This window comes from Salvia hispanica, chromosome 2 (genome assembly GCF_029641045.1).
Source record: "Salvia hispanica isolate PSC_SH4W2 chromosome 2, Shi_PSC_v1, whole genome shotgun sequence".
In the NCBI taxonomy this organism is placed as follows: Eukaryota; Viridiplantae; Streptophyta; class Magnoliopsida; order Lamiales; family Lamiaceae; genus Salvia; species Salvia hispanica.
This window is the reverse complement of record NC_142693.1, coordinates 24,555,262-24,582,938: the sequence shown is the minus strand read 5'-3', so window position 1 is coordinate 24,582,938 and position 27,677 is coordinate 24,555,262. Positions and strand designations below refer to the sequence as shown.

Below are 27,677 nucleotides of genomic sequence, written 5' to 3'. Positions count from 1 at the left end.
TCCATTGATTTACTTTTCTCCCCATTTTTACTGTTCACGTGAAACACCTAGAGCTCAATCTAGGCTTAGTTTTCCTATCACAAACTCACGCCACTTTTCTTTATCTTTTTGCCATAAATTTTGTTGAGTTAAGGTATTAATCCAAATTGATTCCTACGATATCCGAGCTCAATGCCGCTTCTCAAGGAATCACAACAACATGATCTCCGCGATATCAGGGATATGCTCGTGGAACTACGTTGCCTAGTCAGTGCTCATGGAGAATTTCTTGCCACGTTTGGGCAGCAAGCTCAATCTGAGGAGAATTCAGACAGCCTTGACGAGCGTTCGCCTCCGCAGCGTTGGTCGCCCCCTCCGTCGGTCACACAAGAACCGATGGGTTTCAAGTCTTATTCCATGCCACGCCTCAAACCTCCACGTTTTGATGGGAAAATGGCACTGAATTGGATCTGTAAGGTCCAAGAATATTACAACCACTACTACACTCCGCTCGATGATCGCCTTTATCTTACGAAATACTTGTTTGATCCACCGGTAACTGATTGGTTTCATACTTATCAAAAAACTGACATTGATGGTTCGTGGGAGGATTTCTTGGTGGCAGTCTATTACCAATTTTCTCCAGATTTAACAGAGAGGGCCGATGAAAGGCAGTTCGTCACCATCGATAGTGACAAGATGAAAAAAATTGAAGCAGAGAGCACAAACACTGAGTGTGAATCAACAGAAGCAAAGAAAGAGGAGGTAGAACAAACGCCTACTCAAGTGGTCGAAAAGGAAGCTCCTGCTGTGGAAGAGGCTCCACCAGCCGAGCCTACTGAATGTTTAGCCAAATCTGAAGCTGATCCGGTTGAAGAAAATACGGTTGAATCACAACGGGATATGAAAACAGAGGAGACAGCTGCTGGGGCTGAGAAGATCGAACCAAAAAATGACGTGGCTGAAGCAAAAAGTGTGGTAGTTGAAGAGTTGGTAGAGGCTGATGCAAAGCCACAAACTGAAGTTGTTGAAATGGCACGTGGAGGCCAAGCTATGCCCAAATACGTCAAGTCGGTGGAGAAAGACTTGTTCTGTTTGTCTCAGGCCTCGGATGGCCGTGCGATCCCTCCGTGCATGGACGTGACACGTCTGGGATTCTCGAAAGATGAATTGATTTTTGCAGGTTCTTGTATTTTGGACTATAGTTTTATGCTCAAAGCGGCTGCGTGGTGCCGTGCAACTCGTCAATTTGGTGGCGTAATTGGGGTTCGCATATTTGATCTGGGACCTTTTTATGTGTCCAAACTGATCCGCTACGGAACGTTGGAAGACTTCAGTGCAGCCCTCTCAGTAGGCATCCACAATGAAGGAGAACGCAGAACTGCAACTACGGGTGTTGCTGTTGAAGCCAAGATATGGTGTAACTTTAGCAGTGCTTATTTCTTTTTCCCACCTTGAGGACAAGGTGGATTTCAACCGGGGGAGAGCTGATAGGGTCCTCGAGCATTTAAATCACGCACAAGATCACATCCAAATCTCTCTCAATCTCCAACTTATCTTTTAATAGTATTTGATTTGATTTTGCATATCTTTTGTAATCTTTTTTATTTAATTATTTTGCTTGCTTTGAAGATATGTTTAGGGTTTAGAATTCTATAAATTATAGAATTCTCTAGTATTTTGATTCATTGAGAATTATGAAATAAATTTCTATTCTCATTCTTGGTTCTGGCGGAAATCGCCCCCTAGCACCTCAACTAGGGTTTATCTTTCCTCTATTTGTTCGTTCAAGTCGTGGTGCTCAGTCTTGAAAGGACCTATCAGGAAGTCTCTCATGCAGATTTCTATGTCATTTCAAGCTAAGTTCCTATAATTATGTGAGAATCTGCCATTTCTATGTTCTTGAGAGGCTATAGCAACTATGTCCTTGAGGTGCTAAATTTGCCTATGTGAACTCTTGCAATATGTGGAGGTATTTTAGGCAGAGGCTAATATGCAATATGTTGCAATATGTTGAAAAAGTGAGGTGTTGATGGTACTCACCTTTGTGTGATTGTGTAAAGGACTTGCTGAAGTTGTCTCGTTTATGATATGAAAAAGGTGTCGTTGGATTGCTTCCTCCTCCTGCTTCTTCGTTGGGAGAATATTGTGGTAGTTACTTATTGTTTATGTGGGGTGGGGGTATGAAAAGAATGGTGGTGTACATATATGTGAGAAGATAGCAACTTGGCTGACAAATCGCCCTCCAAATATTCTCTCTGTCAGAAAGATATGATCTTCTGTCAGCTTATTAATTGCTGCAGTCACCTTATCCTTCTAGGATACGCCTAACCTATTTTTATTTTTTTTTATATGCATTTTACTATTCTATTAGCTTAGTTATTTGGCCATTCATTCACCTAGTATTTGTTTAATTTAGTGTAGGAGAAATCCGGTTCAAGCTCGAGGCTTTGGCGTAGGAAAACGAATAACATCCACTGTCATCCCTGATGTTCCAGACTTTCTTGAAGTACGAGCACGACCGTTGAACGGCTGCCTGAGCTTGCACGTCTCTCTCTCTAATTGTAATAGGTTAGGATTCGATAAATTTGTATAATAAGACTTTAGTGGACTTCGGAAGGATGTGTTGGACATTAAATCTTTATTTGGTGTTACTTTGTTTTTTTTTTTTTTTCTTTGGTTGTACTTGAAATGTTCTTTTAAGAACGGAGCAACGATTATTTATAATTTATCTTTAGGCTAATAATAATAATAATAGTAATAATAATAAGGTACGAAAGTTCGGGCTGTTACAGATACGCTCGGATTTTGCATTATTTTAGGACCCTTATTTGGTCTGTTTTAAGTGTCTAAACCATGATTCATGTCTATATTTCGTATATTTTATCTATTTTGGTATTTTGACATGTTTTGTGAGAATTGTGCATATTTGAGCTAAAAAGATAGGAAAAAGTCGAAGAAGGAATTCTAGCGCGTTCAAAGATGCCCAGCGGCCCGCTGCGCGTGTCGCAACGACCACTGGACCATAGCGACTGCTGCTTGAAGCGGTCCGCTCCGGAAAGTTGTGCTGAAAAGTCTGAAGACGCCCAGCGACCGCTGGGACGTGTGCAGCGACCGCTCGAGAAGATCCCGTAGCCACTAGACTAATTCGCAGCGACCGCTGCAGGATGCGCAGCGACGGCTACCCAAATCCACAGCGACCGTTGGCCAAGGTGCAGCGGTCCACTGCGAGAAGGCGGTGCACGAATTAAATTAGATTTTCTCCAGATTTTACCAAGATTAGCCAATCTTTTCCTTTCCTCCATAGGATTCGACTTACTCCCTATATATACCTCGTTAAACCTCTTCATTCAAAGAAAACTTTTACACTCTTTGCTTCACAATTCTAGAGTGAAAATATTTGAGAGTTATCACTGTGCAAGAGGTTGAAGACGAAGTCAAGTGAAGATCAAGGCTACAGGATTCTATCTTTTAGGTTTTATCACTTTAGTTCTTATATTTACATTGTTTTCCCTTCAAACTATGTTTTTAGATTATTCTATCATGTGTAACTAAATTCATAGGATTCTAGGGATGTGTTAGTAACATTCTTTTGGTTTATACAATTCCGTTTTCTATTAAATATCTGTTTTGTTAATACTTCGTTTCTTCCTTAAGTTGCTCTGTAATACTGCATACTTGAGTAACACATTCGATGCTGATTTGCTATAACTTGCTACATAATCGTAAGAGGAGGTTGGCGAGTTAGATCCACTTAATAGACACTACAATTAGCTTCCCTTAAAACAGCACTGTTAATTGAGAGTGGGGACTTTACAAGGGTCTTAGGAGCTTCTAAGAGTTACGTATCTAGGATTCACAACCCTAGTGTTAGTAATCTACACTTGTACCACATGGGCAGAACTTATGTGACTCGTCCTATCAAAGTATAGACTGTGCTAGGGTATTGTATGAGGAATTTGTATAACCATAGTTGTGAACGCACATCCCTGGAATTCTCTTATCTCATTTGTTTGATCTCTAGTTTGTGCTGCATTCATCTGCTTTTCTGTTTTCAATTTAATCGCTTTCACAAAATTCTCTGGTTCTCCAAATAGTAAAAGAGGCTTAGTAGAAGATAGCCAATTGGTGATCTTATTCCCCGTGTTCGACAACCCGGTACTGAGCTTTAGCTATACTAGATCTACCATGTATACTTGCAGGTATTTTTAGTGCTAATAAATAGTGCATCATACAGTCACTTCGAAATTAGCAAAACCTCACACAATCAACTAATATTTGAAAGAAAGCACCATGATGAAATACAACTTATTTCTTCTCACTGCTTCATCACGTTTACTCCATGCAACATTGTCTCGGTCTATTTGTTTAACCTCAAATGTTGATATTTATATTCAAAACATTCTCCATGCAGGTTCCCCACCTCTAAATGTTCATTGCTTTTCGGGAGACGATGATTTGGGATATCATGATCTCACTCAAAATGCATGTTTACGATGCGCCTGGAGGTTATGTACGATGCAGTAACGATATATGCAATTATTCTGTGGCGAACGAAGGTTTCTACTTATCAAATGATTACCCACCGAATAAAGGAAGGTTTTTATGCGATTGGAACCCTAATACCTCATGTAATTAGGGTTTCTTTGAATTGCTATAAATAATTTAGTGCTTGATAATGATATCACATGTATGTTGTATTGAGATTATGATTTATATGTGATACTTTTATATACTCTCTTCTCCTTGTCCGACTTATTTTAAGTTCTTTTATATATTTCAAGTATCTCGTTTAATTTTAGTAACTAAGGAAAATGGCTTAAGAAATTACAAAGTTACTTTTTGATAAAAATGAAACAATTTGGACTTGTTTGTTTGACTAAGAAAGTAACGTTATCGGGAAAAATGATTACGGGAAATATCGATCACATTCTGTCTAAAACCTTTGGCTTCTATTGTTAGGTTTGGTATACTGAAAAGCATGTTTCGAGCAAGTTTCGCGCGAATAGAATCTTGCTTAAACTCTACAATCTACTTTAACCCAATTCAGTATTATTCGAGCAGTCTCGCACGAATAGAATCACTATTATTATTACATTGTGTTTGCTTGTGCATTTATAAGATGTTTTACAAACATTTAAATGCATAAGAAGTAAACAAAGTCTAAGTCTTTTGTTTAGTAGACCGGTTGTGGGCGTCGTCCACTTTAAGGTAACACGGTCAGATCTATGCAATGCTTTGCAAAAGAAAAAGAAGAATTTCACAACCTAGATATGCTTAGACTACCTATCGTGAAAGGTTGCAATGCCAGTCCGCATATTTCTAAGCCTTACTGAAATAAGATGACATTAGTGTGGTATAGCACTGAACGGATCTAACAGCAAGACGTGTCTTTATGCTATCTACTGAAAGACTAAGTCTTGATAAAATATTATTTCTTAATCTACATATGTTAGCATTGAGCATACGATATTGATTGTGCACTACTTTGACTTATCAAATGGTGCGGGTTTTTCGCAACCCAATAATCCTGATATATTGGGTAGTGGTGATTAATATCTAGCGGTGCTAGGATTGCTATTATGTTGAATCGTGCACGAGGTGAGTCTCGTTTGATAATGTCCTCAAGAGGAGCTCAGACAAGGTTTTATTATTCAGAAAACTGGTCAGTTGGAGTTTTATCGCTCTATGAATAATAAATAAATGTTTCTTGCTAAGTCCACTCTTGGAATTAATAAGATGTTAATTAATTAAGTCCATAGCAGACATTAATTAATTAACAGACATTTATATCTTAAGCGCGAGAAATAAATAATAAACAAAGTGAAAACCCGGATTACTTGTAATTTCGGATTTGGATGGGGAGAGTTCAATATTACTTCTGTAGTGGCTGCTCGTAATATTCCAATATAAGCTTGTATTAAATTGTGGGTTCAATTTAATTAGTAAAAAGCTAATTGGGGGAGCCCATATCCAAAACCTTACATAGATCTCTGTCTGGGCCCAAATAAGAACTTAATATAAATAGGAGAATAAATGAGACAGAATTATCATATTTCATTCACATGAAATTTTCGTCCCTTCTCTCTAGGAAGGAGAACGAAATTTTCAGCTCCTCCTCCGTGAGGAATTTTAGGGTTTAGGGTTTAGGGTTTAGGAATTTTCTGTCTTCTTTATTCGAGCCCTAGTATTTTGATAAGATCAGCCCACCCTGATATCGAGATACAGTTCGGGAACCAGATAGAAGATCCGTGGTCTAGTATCGAAGATCATCACATGGAGAAGGCGCGAGCAATCGACGATTCTTTGGAGAATCAAATCGGTAACTCTAAACCGTAGTATTCATGTTTTAGGATTTATTTTCTTTGAGCATGAATTATTTGCGTTCTAGCATGCAATTATTTGTTTAACATGTGAATTGAATAATCGGTCAAATAGATCCGTATCTGATTTATTTGTTTTGTACAAGTTTTCCGCTGTGCAAGGGGCACCAAACCCCAACACCTATATTCTCATGTCATTTCAAATGGAACAGAAAGGACAAGGCCGGCGTTCCATCTTCCTCCAAATTCCCCATCTCTACAAGTCAATGCTCATCTAATCCATCCAAAATGGACTAAATCCTAACTGGTTTTTCAATTATACAGGATAAAATAATTCATAAGATAATATTCTTGATATAAACTAAAAAATTATCATATGTTTAGAATCACATTTTGCTTTTAGTCAATCATATCTAATTCAAAGTGTCTTGAAATGAGATGCTTACTAGCTTATTTATTAAATAAGCTATAATGGACTCTTAGCCACACATTATTAGTACTACTTAAAATTATTAAAAAATCCATAATAAGTTAAAGTAACTCATAAACTATTGATGTGACTCTAACACATCTATAATCACTTATTTAACATAAGTAACTTAAAAAGACTCTTGGACTCGACTTTCCACACTTGGACAAAAGTTGATGGGATTCTCTTCAATTTGGGCCATCAAAATCTGATTTGTAATGAGGCCGCTCTTCATGCATGGTTTAGCCCATGAATTTGGATAATATATACCATTTGGCCCAATATTGATTGGTCTTTCATTTGGACTTTTATATCAAAACTAAAATCATGAACTCATTTATCTTCTTAGCTTTACCTCATATAATTGATCCGTTTGAATAATTAAAATGATCCATCTTGTTGTACCTGTCTAGCAGCTTAGTAAAGATAAACCTTCAAACAATTTTTCGTTCTTACATGGGTAATTAGCTTATAAATTCTTAAACTTTTATCAAATTTTGAATTTGCATACCTATTTAAAAATCTTTCTATAAAATTATTGAATTATTGTTTCGTCCTTACTCGCAATCAAAGTATTGATTTGTTCTCATTTTTTAACAATGTAAGATTTTGATGTTAAAATTACTTGATGACTTGCTTACGTGATAATATCGGATGGCGACTAAAACAACGTCACATTTAGGCACCAAAATGACGATATTTTATATTCAAATTAAACAACTCAATTTGTTAGATTACAATTTATATTAACGAGAAAACAAGAAATGATAAAGTAGATAGGAATGAGTACAACAAATGAAATTGGTTATATTAGCATATCACTGTACAATGTTATCTAGTTTTGGTTGACTTTCGATAATGCCATGTAAGCAAATTGATAGTTGCAAAATTAAAAAATGACTGTATTACTTAAATTCGAATATTTGAGAATTTAGGAGTATTAAATTTGCTAAAAACTGCAAAAATGTTTTACAAACATTTAAAAGTTTAAAGAGAATAATAGAGGTAAACTACCATGCACTCTACTGCAATGGCGGCGCGGCGAATTCTCTCTCTCATAGCTGCAAAATATGCGCAGAATCCCCTCCCCAGAGGTAACCTACTCCACGCTCTCTTGTGTGAACTATGCGTGTGTGTAGTTTTTAGGATTGAAGGGGATTCACATATTTGATTTGATTTGTTTTGTTTGAATGCTTAATTTCCTAATTTAGGTTTCTGAATAAGATAAATCGATCAAAAATTGGGGATTCCTCGAATTGAGCTTAGATTGTGGCTGAAATTTTGGGATTTTATGCCCAATTTGTTGCTGAAGTTGACCTAATTTGTTGAGTGAATACCTTTATATACTTACATCTATATATACATATGCTGGAATGTATAAATTTTCTCTGATTAGCTGAGGTGTTCAATTTTGTGGAGATTTACTGGTATATTTGGTTTCTTGTGAAGAAAGCTAATGCTAAACCTTGATGTGCTTATCAATAATGAAGCAATATTTGAGTGTATGTCAATTTGAAATTTTTTATGTGGATTAGTTGCGTAATCAGTTTAATGCTTGACATTTCATTCTGTGGTTTCAGAAAGAAAAATTACGATATTTGCGCCATTTAGACCGTATTCGTTTTTTCTTGTCTATTACTGTGTTATGTGATGAGCAGCTCGATGTTAATGGTTGCCGACATCTGCATAGCTGCTTCTTGTTGAATTCATATCAATATGTGGTATGTGCAGCTTATACAAACACAAAATGTGATTGTGTCTTTGAAATATGGTTTTGATTGGACTTAGTATTTTGCTCTTCGGATAAAGTATTAAAATTTCTTTGATTAGGTTGGGGGAAAAGGTTAAGGAATAACTTTTATTGTATTAACCAGATGCACCGTGGCAATAATGGTGTAGAACATGTACAAGGAGACTGTTGTAGAAGTCGTATTCTGTGGAAATTGTGTGGTGTATCACCTTTTAACGGCGTTTCTTGTACATTACCGTGTTATGTATGGTTCAGCTCGGTGTTAATAGTTGCTGTCATCTATTGTAGTAGTCCTGATTCTGTGGAAATTGTGTGCTGTATTGCCTTTTATCGTTGTTTCAGCTTAGTGTTAATAGTTGTTGCCTGCATTCTTGTTTGAGTTCATATCAATCTGTGGTAATTGCAACTTATACAAACACAAAATGTGATTGTGTCTTTAAAATATGCTTGGGATTGAGACCTTATATTTTGCTCTTCTGATAAAGACAATTAAAATTTCTTTGATCATGGCAATCATGGTGAAGAACATGGAACAGGAAAACTGTTTTAGAATTCAGAATTCTGTGGAAATTGTGTGGTGTGTTGCTTTTTATTATTCCCTCTGCTGCAAGTAACTCGATTCATAATCCGTTTTGTGACGTCCCAAGTTAAAGAGTCAATTCCTATTTTGACAAAAATTAACCTTATAATCTTTATTCACTTAACTATGTTGCAGAGGTCTCTAGGAAGTTTCGTCCTTCTCCAAACTCGTTCTCTCGCAACTGTGAGCAGTACACCAGAGGGTTCAAGTCTCTCTCAGAAGCCAGAGTTCCATCTGTGCAAAATCCAGCCGAAAACGGAAGTTGCAGCTCGAACAGTGTCCAGAGCACGAGCGGATGCGTCTCCAGCTTGAAAAATGACCAGGCTGCTGTGAAGCACCAAGTGAAATCCGACTTGAAGGTTTCGGAGAGGCACGATCTTGTCATGATGTTCACTTGCAAAGTCTGCGACACCAGAAACCTCAAAACGGCCTGTCGTGAGTCGTACGACAAAGGCGTGGTGGTTGCTAGATGCAATGGCTGCGACAATCTGCACCTGATCGCGGACCGGCTGGGATGGTTTGGTGAACCGAGCAGCGTAGAGGAGTTTCTAGCGGCTCGCGGGGAGGAAGTGAAGAAGGGATCAGCTGAGACTATGAATCTCACTCTTGAGGATCTTGCTGGAACAAAAGATGGTTAGTGTTTGAGTTTCTGTTGTTTCATTTCTTATGATTTATTTTGTAGAAGAGATTTTGGGGATAATTACACCATAGAAACAAAAATATTCACCAATGTTACAAATTGGTCCAAAAGTTTTTAAGTTTACATAAATCATACTACAAAAAGTTTACTCCATATCATATTTCAAAGGGCAATTACAACCCCTAAAACCAAGTAAATCAAGAAAAAAGATATGGTGTTTCATTTCTAGAAACTTAACTAAAAATTCCAAGAGATCACATCTACCATTATTCCAAGTTCCAACTAATGGTTGCTGAAAGCTACAAACTTTCATATGAAGAAAGTGATGCCCAAACAAAATCAGCTGCAAATCTTCTACAATGTTCACTTGAAGGATAGAAAGATAAATCTCCAACAAGTGAAATTTCAAAATTGACACAATCTCATGCCGCAGATATTTCATCTAGCAACATTTTCCCTTCTTTACTCAATTCCACCTTCTCCATCTTCACCCGGCGATGCATGATGGGACTCTTCTTCTCGGCAGCTGCGTAAGTTCGAATCAACGACTCGAACACCTTGCCTGTCGGCTCCTTCAGGATCTTCACGAACCCTTCAGCGCCCCCGACGTCCTTGCTCTGCTCAAAGTGCCGCATAACAGCCTCCACGACTTCGGCCGATGGGGCCCACTCAGCTCCGTTAGCCCAGCCAGCTGTGACGGCGTTGTTGACGCATTTCACGAGTGGTTTGAACTCTTCCTTCTTCATGTAGTAGTCAATGTAGTGCTCCCAGGTTTTGGCGTTGGGTTCCGCTCCTCTCCTCTTGGCGTGCCTCCTCAGCTTGTCTGCCTTCTCGGGCGAACCCTCTTTCAGATAAGCGCTGATGAGGACGTTTGCAATACGGATATCGAAAGTCGAGCTACCGGTTGAGTAAGCAGTCGCCCACTCGTGGAAACATTTCTCAGCACCTGGTAGATCATTCAGCATAACCAACACCTGAATCATGTTCAGATAACTCAAGTTTGCGGTTTTGGGAAAAGCTAGCTTCAACGAACGCCACACTCGATACACTTCGAGCAGATTCCCAGTGCGTCCGTACAGTGTGATCAGGAATTGGTAAGCCGAGAGTTCTCTACGGGCATTTCTGCTCTCCAGTTCCTTAAGTGCCGCCTCAGCTTTATCAAACGCTCCGGCATCAGCATAGATGGATGCCAGATTGCTGTATGTCGTCCAATCTGCTGCAACTCGGCCGTCTCTCTTCATCTCATCAATAACCCTCTCGACCCCGTCAATATCACCCTTGGCAGCAAGAGCCCTCATCCACACGTTGTAGGTGTAAACATCAGGCATGACGCCAGCCTCCTTCATTTCTTTGACAAGTGCAGGGACGACCTGTGGCAGCTCGTTTTTCATGTTTAGGGTCATGAGGCTGTTGTACGGCATGGAACTCATCTCCAAATTAAGTTCTTTCATCCTCTCGAACATAGTCTCAGCCTTTGAAGTCATTGAGAGTTTGCAGTAGCAATTGAGAAGCGCGCTGTAAGTGAGATTCGTTTTTGATGACTCCGGCAGAGACACAAAATAGGTCTCAGCAGCAGCAATGCCTCGGCTTTTCGCTATCAGATCAAGATGAATAGCTTGGTCACTCACGGTTTTATTCATACCTCTTTTCTCCATAGTCTCGGATATCTGTGGAAACAAATGACCGAGTCAGATAATCTAGTGCACGTTGAGATAAGAATCGAGCTGTAAACAAGGAAAAATATGAGCAAGCAGATTAGGCATAGTGTGATTTCAAAGGCTACAATGATTCTCCTTCACCAAATTACAATGCTCGATTCACTAACCATTTCTTCCGCCTCACATTTTCCACTCTCCTTCACAAATCACGAGTCTCACAGTTCAAATACTCGAACAACTCTCTTCGATTAATTCATTTTCTGTTCTAATTAAACTAATACAATCGTTTCATCAAATTATTTCAGTCAAGCTGCGCACTTTGCACCATCCAAATTAAGAGCCCTAACCATCAGTCATGATAAAAACACACACACACACACACAAAATCATAAGCTCCAATGCTCGATAACAAAGATCAACAACTTACCCTATCAAAAATCAATCGCACACACACATACTAAAAAATCAACAAAATTAGGGCTTGAAGGTGCTGAAATCAGTGGCTACCTTGACAGCGGGTCCGTACAGTTTGCGGCCGCGGAGAATCTTCACGGTGCGGCCAACCTCCCATTTGTAAGCACTCTTACGCGACTTGAGAAACTCGTTCGTCTTCGCCCTGACGCTCCTCTCCTCGCCGCCATCGCTGAGCAGCTTCTTGTACAGCGCCTCCGTCAAATACTTCTTCGACGATCGCTTAGCTACGGTCTTCTTCTTCGCGAATTGCTGCATAAACGTCGACGCCATTTTCCCTCTCCGATTCAATCAATCCTGAGATTTTGCAAAACTGAGCTGATTAAACTTGAATTTCAGCTTCCAATTTGGGGAAACAGTGGAAGCGGAAGTGAGGTTTGGAAATGGAGAGGGGTGTTTTCGGTAATTCACATTGTGGGGGTTTATAGTGGGCTTTTATTGGGCCTCGATTTATTAATTATCAAACCAGATAATAAAATGGGCACATCAACCCAATAAGCAAACATTTGTGAATCCTAATTATTGGGTATATTAAATTTTATATATTCTATGAAATACTTATGATATACATCACAATATTTTTTTTAATCAAAATCATTATATCTTATCCCATATATATTGATGGATATAAGACAAAATATAATTGTAAAAGTCAATATAATCAAGCATTTGTGACTCATCATGCACAAGTTACGGCGCATGTCAACATTATCATGTCATAAAAATATTGTAGTGTATTAAGTTTAATTATGACTAATGAAATCCAAAGTTTACCTAAACCACAACTCAATAAGTAGTGCATAACCAAACCCCAACACAAATCCCTAAACTCTAGAGTATAAACCTACTTATGTACTCACCTAATGATACTACTTTATCAAAAAAAAGGTAGGGAGTATTTATAAAATCTAAATAATTGATGTTTTTTTATCAAAAAACTAGCAATCCACATTTTAGAGGACCTTGTTTAGGAGTTTAAATTTAGATGCGACAGGTAATTACTTCCCTTAGTTAATTGTTACTTGTTAAGTGATTCAAATTTTTTATTGGAATTTTTTAAGTTAAGTGAATAATTTCATTTTTTGGCATTCTCCCTTTCTTTTTCTTCTCTACTTTTTTATCTATCTTACTTTATTCTCTCCACTTAACAAAAGTATAGAGAAAGTACATAACATATAAAAAGGAAAAAAAGGCTAACTTGCCCTTTGAATTGAACTTTTCTTAATTGCAAACACCCCAAAGGATGGAATTAGGCTATACATAATTGATTGATATGTGTGCGGGAATATAAAAGCAAGAGGCGGATCTAGTAAAGGCATCAGAGGCAGGGACGGATGTACATAGACTTTAAAAGGGGCAAATGCCCCACCTAAACTTCTTTTATTTATGCTATTTTTAATAGTTAATTTTAAATTTTTATGAAATATTCTTATTTTTGCCCCTTCTTAATTCATTCAAATATCTTTATACATATTTTTGCCCCATCTGTGTAGAATTCCTGTCTCCGTCCCTGATCGGAGGGGCAAGGCATTTGCCCCACTATTCCATGTACATATTACCAATTATAAACTTAATTTTTTAGTATAATTTCTCATTTAATGCTCCTCCATAAATTCTTAATTTTCTTCATGATAAATTTGTACTCTTCCTACAAATTTGCTCCTATTCAATTCGTTCTCTATTAAATGAGATGACTTTGCATGAATGTAAAGCAGAGTAAATAAAAATAAGGTAATAAAGTATGAATTCTTTTTAAATATATAATTTTAAAACAAAATAAAGTAATAAATATATGAGATTTATTTAATAAAAATGAAATGAAATATTTAATGATAAAGCGAGTATTATTAAAATTAGATATTTAAGAAATATTATAAGATTGTATCACAAGCTAAAAAAATTAATGAATATCGAATGGCAGATTATAAATAATAATGAGAGCATTCAATTTTATTTTCTTAGGGGTTCACAAAATTTACTTGAATCATCACCGACCACGTGTCCCCTTTTGATTTCAAATCAACGGTTGCGATCACCCCGCGCGTCTCTCAGCCTACCCGCCAACAATTTTAATGCCGGCGTTTCGGCAATTGTGATTACAGTTATAAAAATCCAACCTTTAAATTTATATCCAAACTCTGATTTACAATCTGATTGCTTCGCCTCGAATTCAAAGGTTGGCTACTCAATTTCACACCCTTTTTTCCTTCCCTTTCTATCTTTGTTTCTTTATTGATTTCAACTGTTAATCTTGTTAGTTGTTGGTTGTTAAAAGTTGATTTCTTTAGCAAGGGATTCTTTTGTTATGATAAACAAGATAGATTGATATTGGGATGTGTGAAATTGAGTGATTGTGTTGAATTTCTTGTTATTACGATGTGGGGTTGTTGAGTTGAAAATGGAGAAGCTGAATTTCTGCTGTTTACAATGTAGTGGTTTAACTTTGTTTGCTTCTTTTTAACAAAGGAAATGAAATGAAATAGGGAAAATATTGAGCTTCAAATGTGATATCCTCTGTTTTTTATTAGAAATTAGTATCATTAATGGTGATATATGGCTTTTGATATATCTCCATTCCTCAAAGCATTTGATTTGTAACTTGTAAAGAGTTCTGTATTTCGCGGTCGAGTGAATCGAGGAATGGTTTATTGAGTTAAAGATGATGGTTATGCTTATTGTTGTTGAGACTTACCGTTGTTGAGGTTGGATGATATGATATATTGATTTTTGCCATCTATGATTGTGAATTTGAGGTTATTAATCCTAATGTATTGTAACGTCGGTGAGTAGATTGTGATTCCGCCAGTGGCTAGGTGTTCCAGAACATTCTTTTTACATGGATTCATATGTTTGAGGCCTTGGATATGTTTATACATGTTGAGGTGTGAGCATCACTAGAGTAGTAAACTTAAACTCGTGGTATTTGTTTTCGTAGATGTGCTTTTTTTTGCCATTCGGGCTTTGGATGTAAAGAAAAGTTGCTTGTTTTGTTTAGTTATCCATAATGTGAGTTTGAGTAGGACATGTGGAGGCTTTAGGCAAGCTTGAATAGGAAAGAGTTTACAGATCAATGGGATTGGCGTAGTGTTTTGTTATTTGAAAGAATGCATTCATAACATAGATGGTATCTGGTTCATGTGAAGTGAATAGCTGTTTCTTTATTCCTGTCGATTCTTTGTAGAATTCGATTCATATTGACTTTTCTGAAGTGGAGCTGCATTCGTTTTCAGCCGGTATTAACTCATCAATCGTTTTTGGTAAGATATTTTGCCAAACTTCAGCAAAACTATATGGGGATGGTGTGTGATCCAGATCCTGATGTAGTACGTTGGGGGCTTCACCACCTCTTCGACGTTTCCTCGTTAGCAAAAAATCACTCGCCACCAGCTGTGACGTGCTATGTGGAGGACATGTCAGCAACGTATACATTGAAGGAGGAGTTCTGCAATACAGCAGAATCCGTAGTTGAGAACGATAAGGCAATCGCTCAAGCTCTTCAGGATGAGTTCATAAGGCTCGATACTGCAAATGACCAGGGTTCTGTGTCTTCACGAGAAGAACAACATCAAAATGAATCGATTCTCAGTCAGAATTGGCCCTTCAGCTCTGGTAGGGAAAAGGCTGAATCAGCTGGGTCAGCCTTTTATTCGGTTATTGATGGTGAAATGGAGAAAAGGCTGAATCAGCTGGTTCCTATTCCTGTAAGATGCCCTAATTTCCTCTTTTACTATTGGCAGAGTGTTCGAAGGGACGATGCATTGACCTTAAATCTTTCTTTGTGCTTATTTCCATTACAGCATGTTCCTAAAATCAACGGCGAGATACCCTCCGTTGATGAAGCTACATCAGACCATCAAAGGCTTTTGAACAGGTTTCGTCTCCAAAGTTCCTTATCCATGTGTATTTTTAGTATTTAGTTTATATCTCTTACTATTTCAACGTAATCTCGAAACCATTGCTTTTCACAATATGTGAGTGAATCATTCTCGTGTGCTACGGTTCCTAACTCGTGCATTTTTGGTTGTTCTGTATCAGATTGCAAATGTATGACTTGGTTGAACTCAAAATTTTGGGAGATGGAAACTGTCAGGTCGGTTGTTTTTAGCATGTTCTTGTCTTCTCATATGTATTTGCCATCATACAGAGTTCGTAAATTAAATCAACCTATTCTTGTGCAGTTTCGTTCGTTATCTGATCAAATATATCGGGCCTCAGATCATCACAAATTTGTGAGAGACCAAGTGGTCAACCAGGTTCGTTTACCAATTCAATCGGACTAGGTGTTCTTTGTCTTGAAACCGTATTTACTTTAAACGCTCATTTCTTATATTATGTTCAATCTTTCAGCTGAAGTTACGACGAGACTTGTACGAAAATTTCGTCCCAATGCCTTATGGTGATTACATAAAGAAAATGAGCAAGTAGAGCACCCTTCTGACCTACCATACTCCACTCTATCTTTTTTCGCCACTCGTCTAACAAATTTTCATCGATTTTAGGAACGGGGAATGGGGTGATCACCTCACGTTGCAGGCTGCTGCAGATTGGGTAACGATTTTGTTTCTACCCTGTTACAATGTTCTTGCTCTATAGTCTATAGCTATATATGAACGTGTCGTATTTTGGCAGCTTGGCATCAAAATTTTCGTCGTTACATCATATAAGGATACATGCTACATCGAGATCCTTCCACAGACCGAACAGAAGTCTGATAGAAGTAATCTCTCCACATTTTGTGTTTTATACATCTTGTTTCGTTTCCATCCCAACGATTTCAAGTAACGTATCATTTACTCGTTTTCCGTTGTATCCTTTGTCGTCAATGCAGCTATATTCTTGAGCTTCTGGGCCGAGGTTCACTACAACTCGATATATCCATTAGGAGGTAAATATTTTCCTCGTTTTTTGTTACCATCGTTGTTGAAACGCGTCTTCGAAAGAGCTTTCTTCTCTACCTCGTTTTATTTGTTGTTAAAACTTACTTAACTGATGGCAGAGTGGCTGGAGACACTACCGGAGATTGAAAATGATTCGGCTATTGATGGTGAATTGGGGAAAAGGCTGAATCAGCTGGTTCCTATTCCTGTAAGCTAGCCTAATTTCCTCTTGTGCTACGGGCAGAGTCTTTGAAGGGACGACGCATTGGCTTTAATTCTTTCTTTGTGCTTATTTCCTTAACAGCATGTTCCTAAAACCAACGGCGAGATACCCTCCGTTGATGAAGCTACATCAGACCATCAAAGGCTTTTGAACAGGTTTCGTCTCCAAAGTTCCTTATCGCTGTGTAATTTTTGCATTTAGTTTTTACTATTTCAACGATATCTTGTGCTTCTCGAGCTCTAGTTCTAGTCAATACATTATCATGCTTATGCAAATAATTCTTGAAACGATTGCTTTTCACATTCCGTGCAGTGAATCACTCTCGTGTGCTACGGTTCTTAACTCGTGCATTTTTTGTTGTTGGCATCAGATTGAAGTTGTATGATTTGGTTGAACTTAAAATTTTGGGAGATGGAAACTGTCAGGTTGGTTGTTTTTAGCATGTTCTTGCCTTCTCGTATGTCTTTGTATCATGTAGTAAAATTAAATCGATTCACATTCTTGTGCAGTTCCGTTCGTTGTCTGATCAAATATACCGGGCCTCAGATCATCACAAATTCGTTAGAGAACAAGTGGTCAACCAGGTTCGTTTACCAATCCAACCTGACTTGGAGTCCTTTCTCTTGAAACCGAATTTACTTCAAACGCTCGTATCTTATTATGTGCAATCTTCCAGCTGAAGTTACGACGAGACTTGTACGAAAATTTTGTCCCGATGGCTTATGGTGATTACATAAAGAAAATGAGCAAGTAGAGCACCCTTCTGACCTACCAAACTCCACTCTTATCTTTTTTCGCCACTCATCTAATAAATTTTCATCGATTTTAGGAACGGGGAATGGGGCGATCACCTCACGTTGCAGGCTGCTGCAGATTGGGTAACGGTTTTGTTTCTACTCCTGTTATAAAGTTCTTGCTGTATAGCTATATATGAACGTGTCGTGTTTTGGCAGTTCGGGATCAAATTGTTCGTCGTTACATCATACAAGGATACATGCTACATCGAGATCCTTCCACAGACTGAACAGAAGTCTGATAGAAGTAAGCTCTCTTCACATCTTATGCTTCATACACATCTTCTTTTTCGTTTTCAAGTAACGTATCCTTTACTCGTTTTCCGTTGTATCCTCTGTTGGCAATGCAGCTTTATTCTTGAGCTTCTGGGCCGAGGTCCACTACAACTCGATATATCCATTAGGAGGTAAATATTTTACTCGTTTTTGTTACCGTAGTTGTTGAAAGGCGTCTATGAACGAGCCTTCATTCCTAACGCCATCATGTTTCGTCTGTAGAGCTGCCAGAGGAAGAGAGTAAGAAGAAGAAGAAGCGAAGGTGGTGGTGATCATTGCATGCAGGGCTCACTATGTGGCTCGTCGAAGCATCTACTCTCTAGCTGTGCATAGCTACATGGTTGGCAACATTTGATTGCATATTCTTTCATTATTCAATTTCATTTAGTTTGTAGATTAGAATTTTAGGGAGCCCTGTTTATTCTCTTGTAGGTTTCCATGTGTGTACAGTAATAAATCTTCACGCCGACATGCGTGTTCGTCTCGTATTTTATTTCATCAGTGCACGTCGTGTGTACGATATAGTGAAATACGAGATGAAATAAAGACGTATATATATTAAGTTTAGAGCCAATATAGTGTCAATAGAGACATACTATGTAGAATTAAGTTTAGAGGTGATATAGTGTCATACAATTATTTACACAAAAATATCTGAACAATTTGATGATTCTAAAATAATTTCTTAAAAGTATAAATGAACATTGTGAATGAATCGTGGAAAATGCTACCAATAAATACCGTCAAGTTCAAAATTATATTTATTGATTGGTAGCTTTTCTTTTTTTCATTCTTTCTTCTTCTTCTTCGTCTTGCTTTACATTTACCGTTTTTATTTCTAATCCGACACTACAATAAATAATACTTCATCCGTTCCAATTAAGATGTCAATGACACATAATTGCATAAATTGTATTGAATCGAATTGAGCCGAACTGAATACAACTAATTCAAGATTATACAAAAAGAGACGGCACTACAAAAAATCGGGATTTACCGTGATGGAAAAATCCGTAGGTAATTTCAAAATATCTATCGGTATAGAGTTCATCGTCAAACTTGTGGCGGCCTTCATTGGAGATCTATGCCACCGGTGAATCTGTCAATAATCTCCGATTTTTGTTTTACAAACTAATTTCATTTTCTATAATTTCTCGAACCTCGTTTACTACCAAATAAGCTTTATGATGGCCTCCGATCACCTCTGCCTGCTTCTTGCCATCTCTCCATAGCTGCAAAACCAACACAAGATCTGAGAACCCCAAAAAAACGGGCATTTTGCCTTTAAAAGAACGGGCTTTACCTGTATCGTGGGCATCTTCTGTGTGTGTTTTGCAAATCAAAGAAACAAAGGAAACACAAAAAGAACAGAAAAAAGAGCGTCAGTGAGTGAGGATTCGGTGAAGTATGTTGGGGAAAATAGATGAACTTACGGTGACTTCAGCACGAACAACGAGCTTATGTGGAACACTGTTGACATCCACTGAGTAGAATCTTACTCTGCATCAGTTGGTGATGAAAAAGAAGGAATTCAGACTTCATTAGAGCATTATATAGCAAGAGAAATGGTGGATGCATACCTTGGATGATAATCGGCTGCTAGTTTTTCGAGTTTTGGCTTCAAAAAGATGCACTTCCTGCACCAGCTCGCCATCCTACATATCGAAATACTTCATATTCTCAGCCTAAACAATGCATAAATAGATCAAAACAAGAAACTGATTATGTGCAAAAAACTCACAACATAGGTGATGCAACAAAAGATGTCAAATTCTAGTTATAACAATTTCAAGAACTCGTGGAAATAATTTCTCGTTCTACCATAGGACATCCGTGTGCTACTGAACCGACTAATCGAATATCAAATACCTCAAGATTCGTTTTCTTGATAACTATTTCTCTTTTTCTTTCGACTTCCCCTTTTGCTGTCCCTCTAATCTTCTTCTTCTTCTTGGCTTTCTCTACTCTACCATTCTCGTGGCTTCTGACAATGAGAGCAGATGATGTTTGAGGACCTTACACTAAAGGGAACGAGGCCATAGAAATTGGCTGTATGGCTAAAACAAGAATATATAAGAAGTTCGCCTTATATCTAATTTCCATTGAGGAAGAGCCGGGAAAGATGAACTACCACGATAGATGACTAAAAAGTGTGTTTACAAGCATCCACATTTTTTCCTCTTCCTATGCAAATCGCAACCAAAAACTCGCCTTCCTACCTCAGCCCTCCCTCCACACATTGGACAAAAACACATCACTAGAACTAATTCATTTCCCACCAAACTCCAATCTCCAAACTAGTATAGCCACTCACGGCTACATCTAACAACGCATTGAAACGACAAGAAGCTTCTAGCCTCACTTCTCTTTCTTGTGATCAAATGCATCATAATGAAGATATGAGAATAACATTCTCAAGCATTGTTTTCCAATGTAACCTTTAGAATAAACATATTCATATCCCTATTTACCCAAATAACCGAAACCATGTTCACATAAGCTACAAAATAAGGTATATAATGAATAGAAAAAGCATTTTTTTCAGCTAAATTATTCGTGAAAACTAGCAATCAAAAGGGGGAAAACAGAAAATAAAAATACAATCTTTTTCACTGAGAAATACAGCTAAATAAAAGGGGGGAAACATCCTTCAATTGAGAAATCGATAAATGTATAGGAGAGAGAGACCATAAAATGACGACGGATTCATCGAGATGTTGAGCCTCGGCGATGACGCGATCGAAATGGGATTCGCTGGAAATGGGCACCAATTCCATCGAAAGCGGCGAAATCTCGAGCTCCTGTTGAGAAATCGGTCTGCTTTCATTAGAATTACAGCTAATTGCCAATCTCCGGCCTTTCATTTGATGAAAACTGCAGCTCCGAGAAACGGAATTTGCGCCGCCATTGGAGAAATTGAATTTTCTGCTCGAATCGATGAAACAGTGCGGCGGAATTCTAGAGTACTGCGTTTTAACTGACGGCGAGATTTTCATTGGAGTGAATGAGTGATCGAATGCTTGATTTTTGAATGTGTGTGGTTTGGAAATAATGCGAAGAAGCTTTGAAATGCTTAGACGAAGAGAATCAGGAATTTTATGGAATTGAATTTGTTTGTTTTTCGACTTTTCTTCTTTGATTTTTCATTGTTTTAGTTGGTTGGGAAATGTACCAAATTCTTTTCAACTCAAATTTCATATACTTTTAGCTTTAGGCCATTAGCAATGGATGGGCCCTCCCGGAGGACCATTCTTTTTTATTATTTCCACATCATCAACTTTTTAAAGGGCCTATCTCCCTCTAGTGTAAGGGCCCTTCCATATAGTCTTCTCATTTCCACTTCATTTCCACGCCATCATTTATTTTGTTTTAATTTTGAAGCACTTTTATATCTAAATTAAATAATTTTAAATGCAAAAAAATATTAATACACAAATCTTCATTGTATTACAAAATTAGAAAATAGAATACAACGAGAATCGCTACCGGAAGACATTGATTAAATGTATAGAGAGAAAATGTATTGAAATAGAGAGAAGATTTAAGATGTTGGTGTGGAAAAGTGAAGAATGGTAGGCGTATTTATAGTGAAAGAAATGAAGTAAAAATAAATTAAAAAATCAGAAAAAAACAAAAAAAAAAAAGCTAAGGGCCGATCGACGGCCCTCTCCCCACAATGGAGGGCCGATCGACGGCCCGTTCGGAACGGCCAAGGCCGATGCATCGGCCAACTTGGAGAGAGAACAGAGGGCCGCCGGACGGCCCCTCCTCCGCAATGGAGGGCCGATGGTGGCCGATGGGGAAGGCCCTCCCATCGGCCCACCATTGCTAATGCTCTTATGAATAAATATCTTCAGAGCACTCACGATGGGGGCTGATCCCCCGAGCCCATGGTTGGCCAGCCCATCGGCCTCTCATTGTGGAAGAGAGGCCGACCATCGGCCCTTGCCCTTCACCCCAAATGGTTGAGATGTCGGCCTTGGCCAATCCCATAGAGTTGATCATCGGCTTACCATTATGGAAATATGGTCGATGATCGGTCCTATCATACAATTTTTATATTATTTTTTTATACTTATTTTTAACTTTCTATATATGCTTTCATAATACATTCTTCTGCATTCACCCCTCCACTTCTCACTCTATACTTCTTTTCCTGTCTCTAGAAAAATGAATTTCGACAATTCAACGCAAATTAGGCCCTTTCATTGCATGAAATAGACCTTGTGGATAAAATGTTGGCATGAAAATAGGGAGAAAAAAAAAAGATAGGTCCTTGAGATGAGCAATCCCCTGTGAGTGCTCTTGGTATCTTTACTTATTTGAAATTTTAGATATAAGTATTTTGTAATTTTGATATATACTCATAGGCAGACCTACATGTTAGAGTGGGGGCCACTAGATCCCCCACCAATTCCCAATTGTAGTCGTAGTTCAAGCAGTTGCGTAGTTGGGCTAGATATCTTGAGTTCCTGGCTTGAGTTTGAATTTTGCAAGTGTAAATTCTTTTTCCACATTTTTCCTTGTTTAATTTCCTTTTTATTACTCCGTACTTATTTTCCTTGGGTTGTATTGCTTGGAACCCAAATGTAAAATTCATGGGTCCGCCATTGTATATACTCTTATACAAATAATCTTGATAATAAATATTCCACAATTAGAAGAGATATACAGAAAAATTATTTAAATATTACTGAATCAATCTCATCTAAATTCATCATTTTATTTTTTAGCAAAATAATGTCTAACTAAAGTTTGGCAATGTTTGGTACTAGTATTTTGAATAGAGAAATAAATTCACTATATATAAGTAGAGTTAGGGATAAAAAAAGTGATACACTTTTGATGAATGACCGAAATGGAAATTGTGATACATTTTTTCGTCGAAGCAAATTTCTAAAAGCATGGGATTTTACAGCAAAAGGCAACAAAAACAATGTCAAAATTCATGAAAAATCACACACTAATATCTAACTAACTAACAATTCCCAACACTACTGTGTTAGGTAGAGAGAATGCTGAAGAAATTGAGTATATGAATATGATGTGTAAGAAACAAACACACTGCAAAACATTCATGAGCTCAAATTCTGGACAATCTGGGAGAGGGCTGAATAGGTTCCGAACGCCGACGAAACCACGCCTACTCCGATCACCAGTATGCACATCGATCCCTGCAGCAAACACGAAAAAAAAGATGCCATCAAGTTCGAAAAGAGCAGAGAAAAAACCCTACTCGTGTGAGAAATCGGCCTTACTTGAAACACGGAGACCTTCCCCTTCAAGATGCTCAAGTAGCACGCGCACGGAAGAATCAACGTCTGCAGAAAGTGAAATCGCGTTGTGGAATGGAAAACTATACGAGAGGGTAAACGTCGAGGTGGGAAGAAAAAGAATGCTTACTACTAGCATGGTGAGTAGAGAGCCGATCAATGCCATCACGAGACCTGTGTGGCACAAAAACTCGTGTAAGACCGTCCGGTCCCAGTGGCATTTTCGTAATTCTCATGGATCGACAGACTCATTGTAACACAAATGGACTAAATCGAACGAGAATTAACGAGTAAGGGAGGCATACCGAAGAAGGGGATGCTGAGGCCTACGATCAACGTGGATACAACCAATGCTGTACGAATGAGGATTGAATACATATACGACTTGGAGTGGCTAGACGGGATCAGCTCTTCCAGACTCATCGCCACGGGAGACATGGTTAATGCATACGTGTTCGAAGTTAAGGAAGAAAATGTTCTATCAATCGATGATTTCTTTTTCGTTAGGTCTCTGGTTGATGGATGACTTATCGTTCTAGTCCTACATCGATAAAACTCCTAACATTCGACCAGAATTCTAATCGTTTATAAACGTCTAGAGGTATAGTATAGAAAACGATTGAATCGATGAATTGTGAAAAGGATATTTTGTAAATGGATTCACAACCTGCAAAAGAACATGTAACAAAGAGCTTAACAGAAGCAAACGAAGCAAAATACGAGATGGAAACGACGTCATTATCTAATATATTAAGCTACGAGAAGAGAATCAGACATACCGTTGTCCACACAGCGATTTTAGAGGCAAGTAAGTCCTGAGGCATGTTGAGAGTGAACTGTGATTGTGTCGACTCGCCAAACATCATGTATCCGAGCACAGCAACCGCACCATACATCACGGTGCAGATTGCAAAGCTGCAGCCATCATTTAGTCGCGAGGTTCAGACATTAGTGACAGAATCGTACAAAACAGATAGTCAAAATCGAGCATTTAGAGGCCGTCTCAGAGGTTCGATGGTTTAAGGAACGAAACAAAATTATGCGTACCTCGTGAGGAGAACGGAAGGGTACTGGCTCGGTTTGTCCATGGACGTATAAATATTGGGAAAAACAGCGTGCCCCGAGTAGCAATACCCGTAGAGACCAATAGCAACGGGTAGAGAAGAAAGGTTTAGAACTGTCCCTTTCGTCTGGAATCCGACTTCGTCCACTAATCCGACCCAAAACAAGCACGCGACTACTAAGATCGATGCAATGACTCCGCCAGCTGATAGTGTCGAACAAAATACGGTCAGATAGTTAAGATAAAGCTCGTTGGCAGCACTAAACGACGGTGCTCACCGGAGATGTAACTGAGGATGCTCATATCCCGTAACCAAACGGTTGGAAGGACGGCCAAGGTGGCCGCCACGGCAAAAAGATGGGGAGAGTCCAATTGGATAATTCCGAGGTTTAGATGTGCGTTTGGAAATAACGACGACAAGTTATCGCTCTCCAAAATAATGTATTCAACGCAGCAAGCCTGTAAACGATAACTACGGTTAATTTGCATAAACGCGATAAAGTTAAGAGTCGTTGTTAGAAGTACTTACGTATAACTCCACGTACAAAACAATCTGCAAAACGAGACAGAACGGAGAATCAATGCCTGCAACGAACATTCATCGTTTTCTCTTAAATTCGATTCTGAAGTAACACTTACAGATATGGCGACACGGCCTATGGTGCCAAATGCAGCCTGGCCAATGTCGGGATACGTCTCAAGCCCCGGTGTACTGTCCAAACAGAGGCGGAGGAGGATTCCGGTGTAGTAAGAAAGTACAGCAAAGATCAATAATATGGAAAGCCCGAGCCAGCCTCCTTCTCTGACAGCGTAAGGAGTCGAAAGGATTCCGACTCCACACAGTACATTCATGCCTAAAATCGAAGCATAACATCTCTTTACACGATCAACAAAAAAACTTCGTTTGATAGGAAAATTGACGAGCAATTACCATTTAGCACAGCTTGGCCGTATGAGCTGTGGCGAGCAATCGGGAGCTCGTGTGAGACTGCTGATTTGCCATCAGGTGTTATTTTCTTCAAACTAGACTTCCTCGATGGGATAGGCGGAAGGAGAGAGTGTGAGCTTCGTCTTTCTTTACTCTTCTCAGCCTCGGGTATAAGAGGCTTGCTGAGAGTAGGTAATATCTCGGGAGTGTGTCTCCTTGTAAGGGACGATGAGAGGAACGAGCTGCCTAAACGAGATAATGAGGGCGTCCCGAGAAAGTTGAGGCTCGGAGATGGGACGCTGCTGTATAGATCAATGGATTGCCTGTGACAGGTTTATACAATACAGCAGATTTAAGTCAAAAACCGGGACTTTCAAAAATCCGTTTTAGGAAACCACTGTCGAACGCCATGAACATAGCCCGTCTCAACATTCCAACATCGGTTTAGGACAGATTTTCATAAATTAGCATATGAGTTTTCTAACTGTCATTCGATGAGCTACCTAGAGAAGGCTTGAGTTCGTTGTAGAAGTTCTTAATCGTGTGAAATTACTCGAACTGGCTAGGAAAAACAGCTACATGTTCAGAATCTAACAGTAGGATTCAGCACAGACATAGAATTGAAAGAATGCTTTGAATCTAACAACAAAAACCAGCATCAACATGAGTCTCCCTCTCGAAAAAGTGGTGAGCAGTAGAAATGCTCAAACTCCAACAACAGAGAATTCAAGAAATGCTACAAATCTAACAACAAAATCAAGCATCATCATAGACCTCTCTCTCTACTGAATAAGTACTGGTGAACTCTTGAAATGCTCAAAATCCAAAAACAGAATTTAGCACCAAAAGAGGATGTAAGAAATGATAAGAATCTAAAAACAAAATTTAGCATCAACAATTCAACATAAGTCTCTTTCTCTCCATAAGAGCTGTTGAACTCTAGAAATGCTCAAAATCAAACAACATAAATCAGAACTAAAAGAGGATTCAAGAAATGCTAAGAATCCAACAACAAAATCCAGCATCAACATGAACCTCTCTCCCAAGCTGAAAAGTAACAAGCTGGTGAACTCTAGAAATGCTCAAAATCCAACAACAGAATCCAGCACCAACAAAGCCTAAAATCAATACTCTCTCTCTGATTGCACAAACACACACAGACAAACACAAAGATGAAAAGCAACCTGTAACTTTGAGGCCAAGAGGGGTTGAGGGAATTGGGCTTGCTCTGCTCCCTATCCCCATCATCATTGTCGTCGTTATCACTGCAGTAATTCGACGAATCAGAACCGTTCCCAGCTTCCTCACCCTCATCATCACCATCAGCTCTCCCAGACACCTCCACCTCCTCCTCATCCTCACTCTCTATGTAGAAGCTCTGCTCTGACACTGAGTTCTTCATCATTCTCTACTCCTCTCCCTCCAAACACCTTCCAAAATCCAAATTCAAAACCACAAAGTTAAGCCACTTTTAGAGACAGCCATTCACTGACACTAGATCAGAAACAAACAAAAAAAGCAGATCAATATTCTCCCACCTCAAATCCCCATCCACAGAATGAAAAGGCCATGTGAATAAATACATGTGCAATTATTCACCTAAGGCATTATTATAATATTGAGTCATAATTTAATCATTTCAGCAATGGAGAAAGGACAAATATGCAGTAGCTCCAACGTTTATCAAAGCCCCAATAGGCCAATACTTAAAATGCTGCTGCAAATAGTAATCCGATCAAATTTCTTAGCATTTGGGATTCTAACAATACACACATTATTCACAACAAAATCATAAATCCTATTTCCTCAACTAAGCTCAGCTAATTCAAGAACTCAGCATGCCAACATATACAGTAATTGGAGAGAGTGAGAGAGGGAAAGGTCTAATCTTTGTAGAGAATTGCAAAAACTGCAAAAGATTCAATTTTTTTATGCTAACGGAATTCTGGGACAAAAAAAGGTTTTAACTTTATTGTAAATAATTGCTTGAGAAAAAAAAAATGATTCTTTTCTGCTCCGAATCTTCAAGATCCACCATAGAATAAACTTCACCTCTTAACCTCAGCAAACACACAGTGAGAGTATATCTGTGAACAGATAAAACAGCTAATAACATTCACTGCTTCGCAATAGTTGAATGGCTGATGTATGTAGACATATAAACACTTATATGAACACATATATACCTACTGGGATTTTTGCTGTAGGGAATTAAGTGTGACGACAAGATTGAATAATTGAGTCATTCGTGGGTATATTGAATCTTAAAATAACCCCATTTGTTATAATATTATTAAAAAAAATATTTCTAAAAATATTATTCCTAACAATATTATTTATGAAATATAATTACTGCTAATAATTTTTTATGGA

At 38.3% G+C, this 27,677-nt stretch overlaps 5 protein-coding genes across 9 annotated transcripts; 2 read left to right on the top strand and 3 right to left on the bottom strand.

Annotated features, from left to right (window-relative positions):
* The first annotated feature begins 7,713 nt into the window (after positions 1–7,713).
* On the top strand, positions 7,714–9,840 carry ZR3 (Zim17-type zinc finger protein). The gene is made up of 2 exons (XM_048099080.2): positions 7,714–7,865; positions 9,237–9,840. The coding sequence occupies exons 1-2, from the start codon at positions 7,787–7,789 to the stop codon at positions 9,737–9,739; spliced, it is 582 nt and encodes a 193-aa protein (XP_047955037.1). The 5' UTR covers positions 7,714–7,786; the 3' UTR covers positions 9,740–9,840.
* Positions 9,841–9,938: 98 nt separating this feature from the next.
* Positions 9,939–12,252, bottom strand: LOC125201129 (Tetratricopeptide repeat (TPR)-like superfamily protein). The gene is made up of 2 exons (XM_048099076.2): positions 11,907–12,252; positions 9,939–11,408 (listed from the first exon to the last, which is right to left on the bottom strand). Exons 1-2 carry the CDS (start codon positions 12,141–12,143, stop codon positions 10,164–10,166), a joined length of 1,482 nt encoding a protein of 493 aa, XP_047955033.1. The 5' UTR covers positions 12,144–12,252; the 3' UTR covers positions 9,939–10,163.
* Positions 12,253–13,939: 1,687 nt separating this feature from the next.
* On the top strand, positions 13,940–18,614 carry LOC125201127 (OVARIAN TUMOR DOMAIN-containing deubiquitinating enzyme 9-like). Of its 3 annotated transcripts, XR_016135785.1 has the most exons (19): positions 13,955–14,046; positions 15,101–15,571; positions 15,668–15,741; positions 15,906–15,960; positions 16,049–16,123; positions 16,218–16,291; positions 16,370–16,418; positions 16,500–16,587; positions 16,699–16,755; positions 16,867–16,955; positions 17,052–17,125; positions 17,341–17,395; positions 17,480–17,554; positions 17,647–17,720; positions 17,800–17,848; positions 17,924–18,011; positions 18,115–18,171; positions 18,263–18,380; positions 18,473–18,614. XR_016135785.1 is itself a non-coding variant. In XM_048099070.2 (18 exons), the coding sequence occupies exons 2-18, from the start codon at positions 15,161–15,163 to the stop codon at positions 18,310–18,312; spliced, it is 1,494 nt and encodes a 497-aa protein (XP_047955027.1). In that variant the 5' UTR covers positions 13,940–14,046; positions 15,101–15,160; the 3' UTR covers positions 18,313–18,614. The 3 variants fall into 3 exon arrangements, 2 of the variants coding, with proteins under 2 accessions (XP_047955027.1, XP_088921768.1); XM_048099070.2 differs by having other exon boundaries at positions 13,940–14,046; positions 18,263–18,614; XM_089065642.1 differs by having other exon boundaries at positions 13,970–14,046; positions 15,133–15,571; positions 18,263–18,614.
* A 317-nt stretch (positions 18,615–18,931) lies between these two features.
* On the bottom strand, positions 18,932–21,153 carry WCRKC2 (WCRKC thioredoxin 2). The gene is made up of 5 exons (XM_048087266.2): positions 20,729–21,153; positions 19,621–19,695; positions 19,474–19,540; positions 19,344–19,361; positions 18,932–19,272 (listed from the first exon to the last, which is right to left on the bottom strand). Exons 1-5 carry the CDS (start codon positions 21,034–21,036, stop codon positions 19,165–19,167), a joined length of 576 nt encoding a protein of 191 aa, XP_047943223.2. The 5' UTR covers positions 21,037–21,153; the 3' UTR covers positions 18,932–19,164.
* Positions 21,154–22,863: 1,710 nt separating this feature from the next.
* Positions 22,864–27,488, bottom strand: LOC125201126 (Transmembrane amino acid transporter family protein). Of its 3 annotated transcripts, none has more exons than XM_048099065.2 (13): positions 26,843–27,488; positions 26,489–26,734; positions 25,308–25,627; positions 25,016–25,230; positions 24,906–24,929; positions 24,655–24,835; positions 24,361–24,580; positions 24,093–24,228; positions 23,961–23,980; positions 23,619–23,764; positions 23,444–23,487; positions 23,299–23,361; positions 22,864–23,214 (listed from the first exon to the last, which is right to left on the bottom strand). In XM_048099065.2, exons 2-13 carry the CDS (start codon positions 26,707–26,709, stop codon positions 23,116–23,118), a joined length of 1,689 nt encoding a protein of 562 aa, XP_047955022.1. In that variant the 5' UTR covers positions 26,710–26,734; positions 26,843–27,488; the 3' UTR covers positions 22,864–23,115. The 3 variants fall into 3 exon arrangements, with proteins under 3 accessions (XP_047955022.1, XP_088921992.1, XP_047955021.1); XM_089065866.1 differs by having other exon boundaries at positions 26,489–26,737; positions 27,196–27,488; XM_048099064.2 differs by having other exon boundaries at positions 27,357–27,466.
* Between the last annotated feature and the right edge of the window lie 189 nt (positions 27,489–27,677).

Bases quoted from the DNA above. Each gene is read 5' to 3' on its own strand.
- ZR3 (XM_048099080.2), top strand. From the start codon at position 7,787: ATGCACTCTACTGCAATGGCGGCGCGGCGAATTCTCTCTCTCATAGCT. The intron at 7,866-9,236 runs GTAACCTACTCC...ACTATGTTGCAG, and splicing joins GCAGAATCCCCTCCCCAGAG to AGGTCTCTAGGAAGTTTCGT.
- LOC125201129 (XM_048099076.2), bottom strand. From the start codon at position 12,143: ATGGCGTCGACGTTTATGCAGCAATTCGCGAAGAAGAAGACCGTAGCT. The intron at 11,409-11,906 runs GTAGCCACTGAT...TTGTTTCCACAG, and splicing joins TGTACGGACCCGCTGTCAAG to ATATCCGAGACTATGGAGAA.
- LOC125201127 (XM_048099070.2), top strand. From the start codon at position 15,161: ATGGGGATGGTGTGTGATCCAGATCCTGATGTAGTACGTTGGGGGCTT. The intron at 15,961-16,048 runs GTCGGTTGTTTT...ATTCTTGTGCAG, and splicing joins TGGGAGATGGAAACTGTCAG to TTTCGTTCGTTATCTGATCA. The intron at 16,756-16,866 runs GTAAATATTTTC...AACTGATGGCAG, and splicing joins CTCGATATATCCATTAGGAG to AGTGGCTGGAGACACTACCG.
- WCRKC2 (XM_048087266.2), bottom strand. From the start codon at position 21,036: ATGAAAATCTCGCCGTCAGTTAAAACGCAGTACTCTAGAATTCCGCCG. The intron at 19,696-20,728 runs GTCTCTCTCTCC...TTCGATATGTAG, and splicing joins GAATCCGTCGTCATTTTATG to GATGGCGAGCTGGTGCAGGA. The intron at 19,541-19,620 runs GTATGCATCCAC...CAACTGATGCAG, and splicing joins GCAGCCGATTATCATCCAAG to AGTAAGATTCTACTCAGTGG.
- LOC125201126 (XM_048099065.2), bottom strand. From the start codon at position 26,709: ATGATGAAGAACTCAGTGTCAGAGCAGAGCTTCTACATAGAGAGTGAG. The intron at 24,836-24,905 runs GTAAGTACTTCT...TATCGTTTACAG, and splicing joins TTTTGTACGTGGAGTTATAC to GCTTGCTGCGTTGAATACAT. The intron at 24,229-24,360 runs GTACGCATAATT...TGATGGCTGCAG, and splicing joins CCTTCCGTTCTCCTCACGAG to CTTTGCAATCTGCACCGTGA.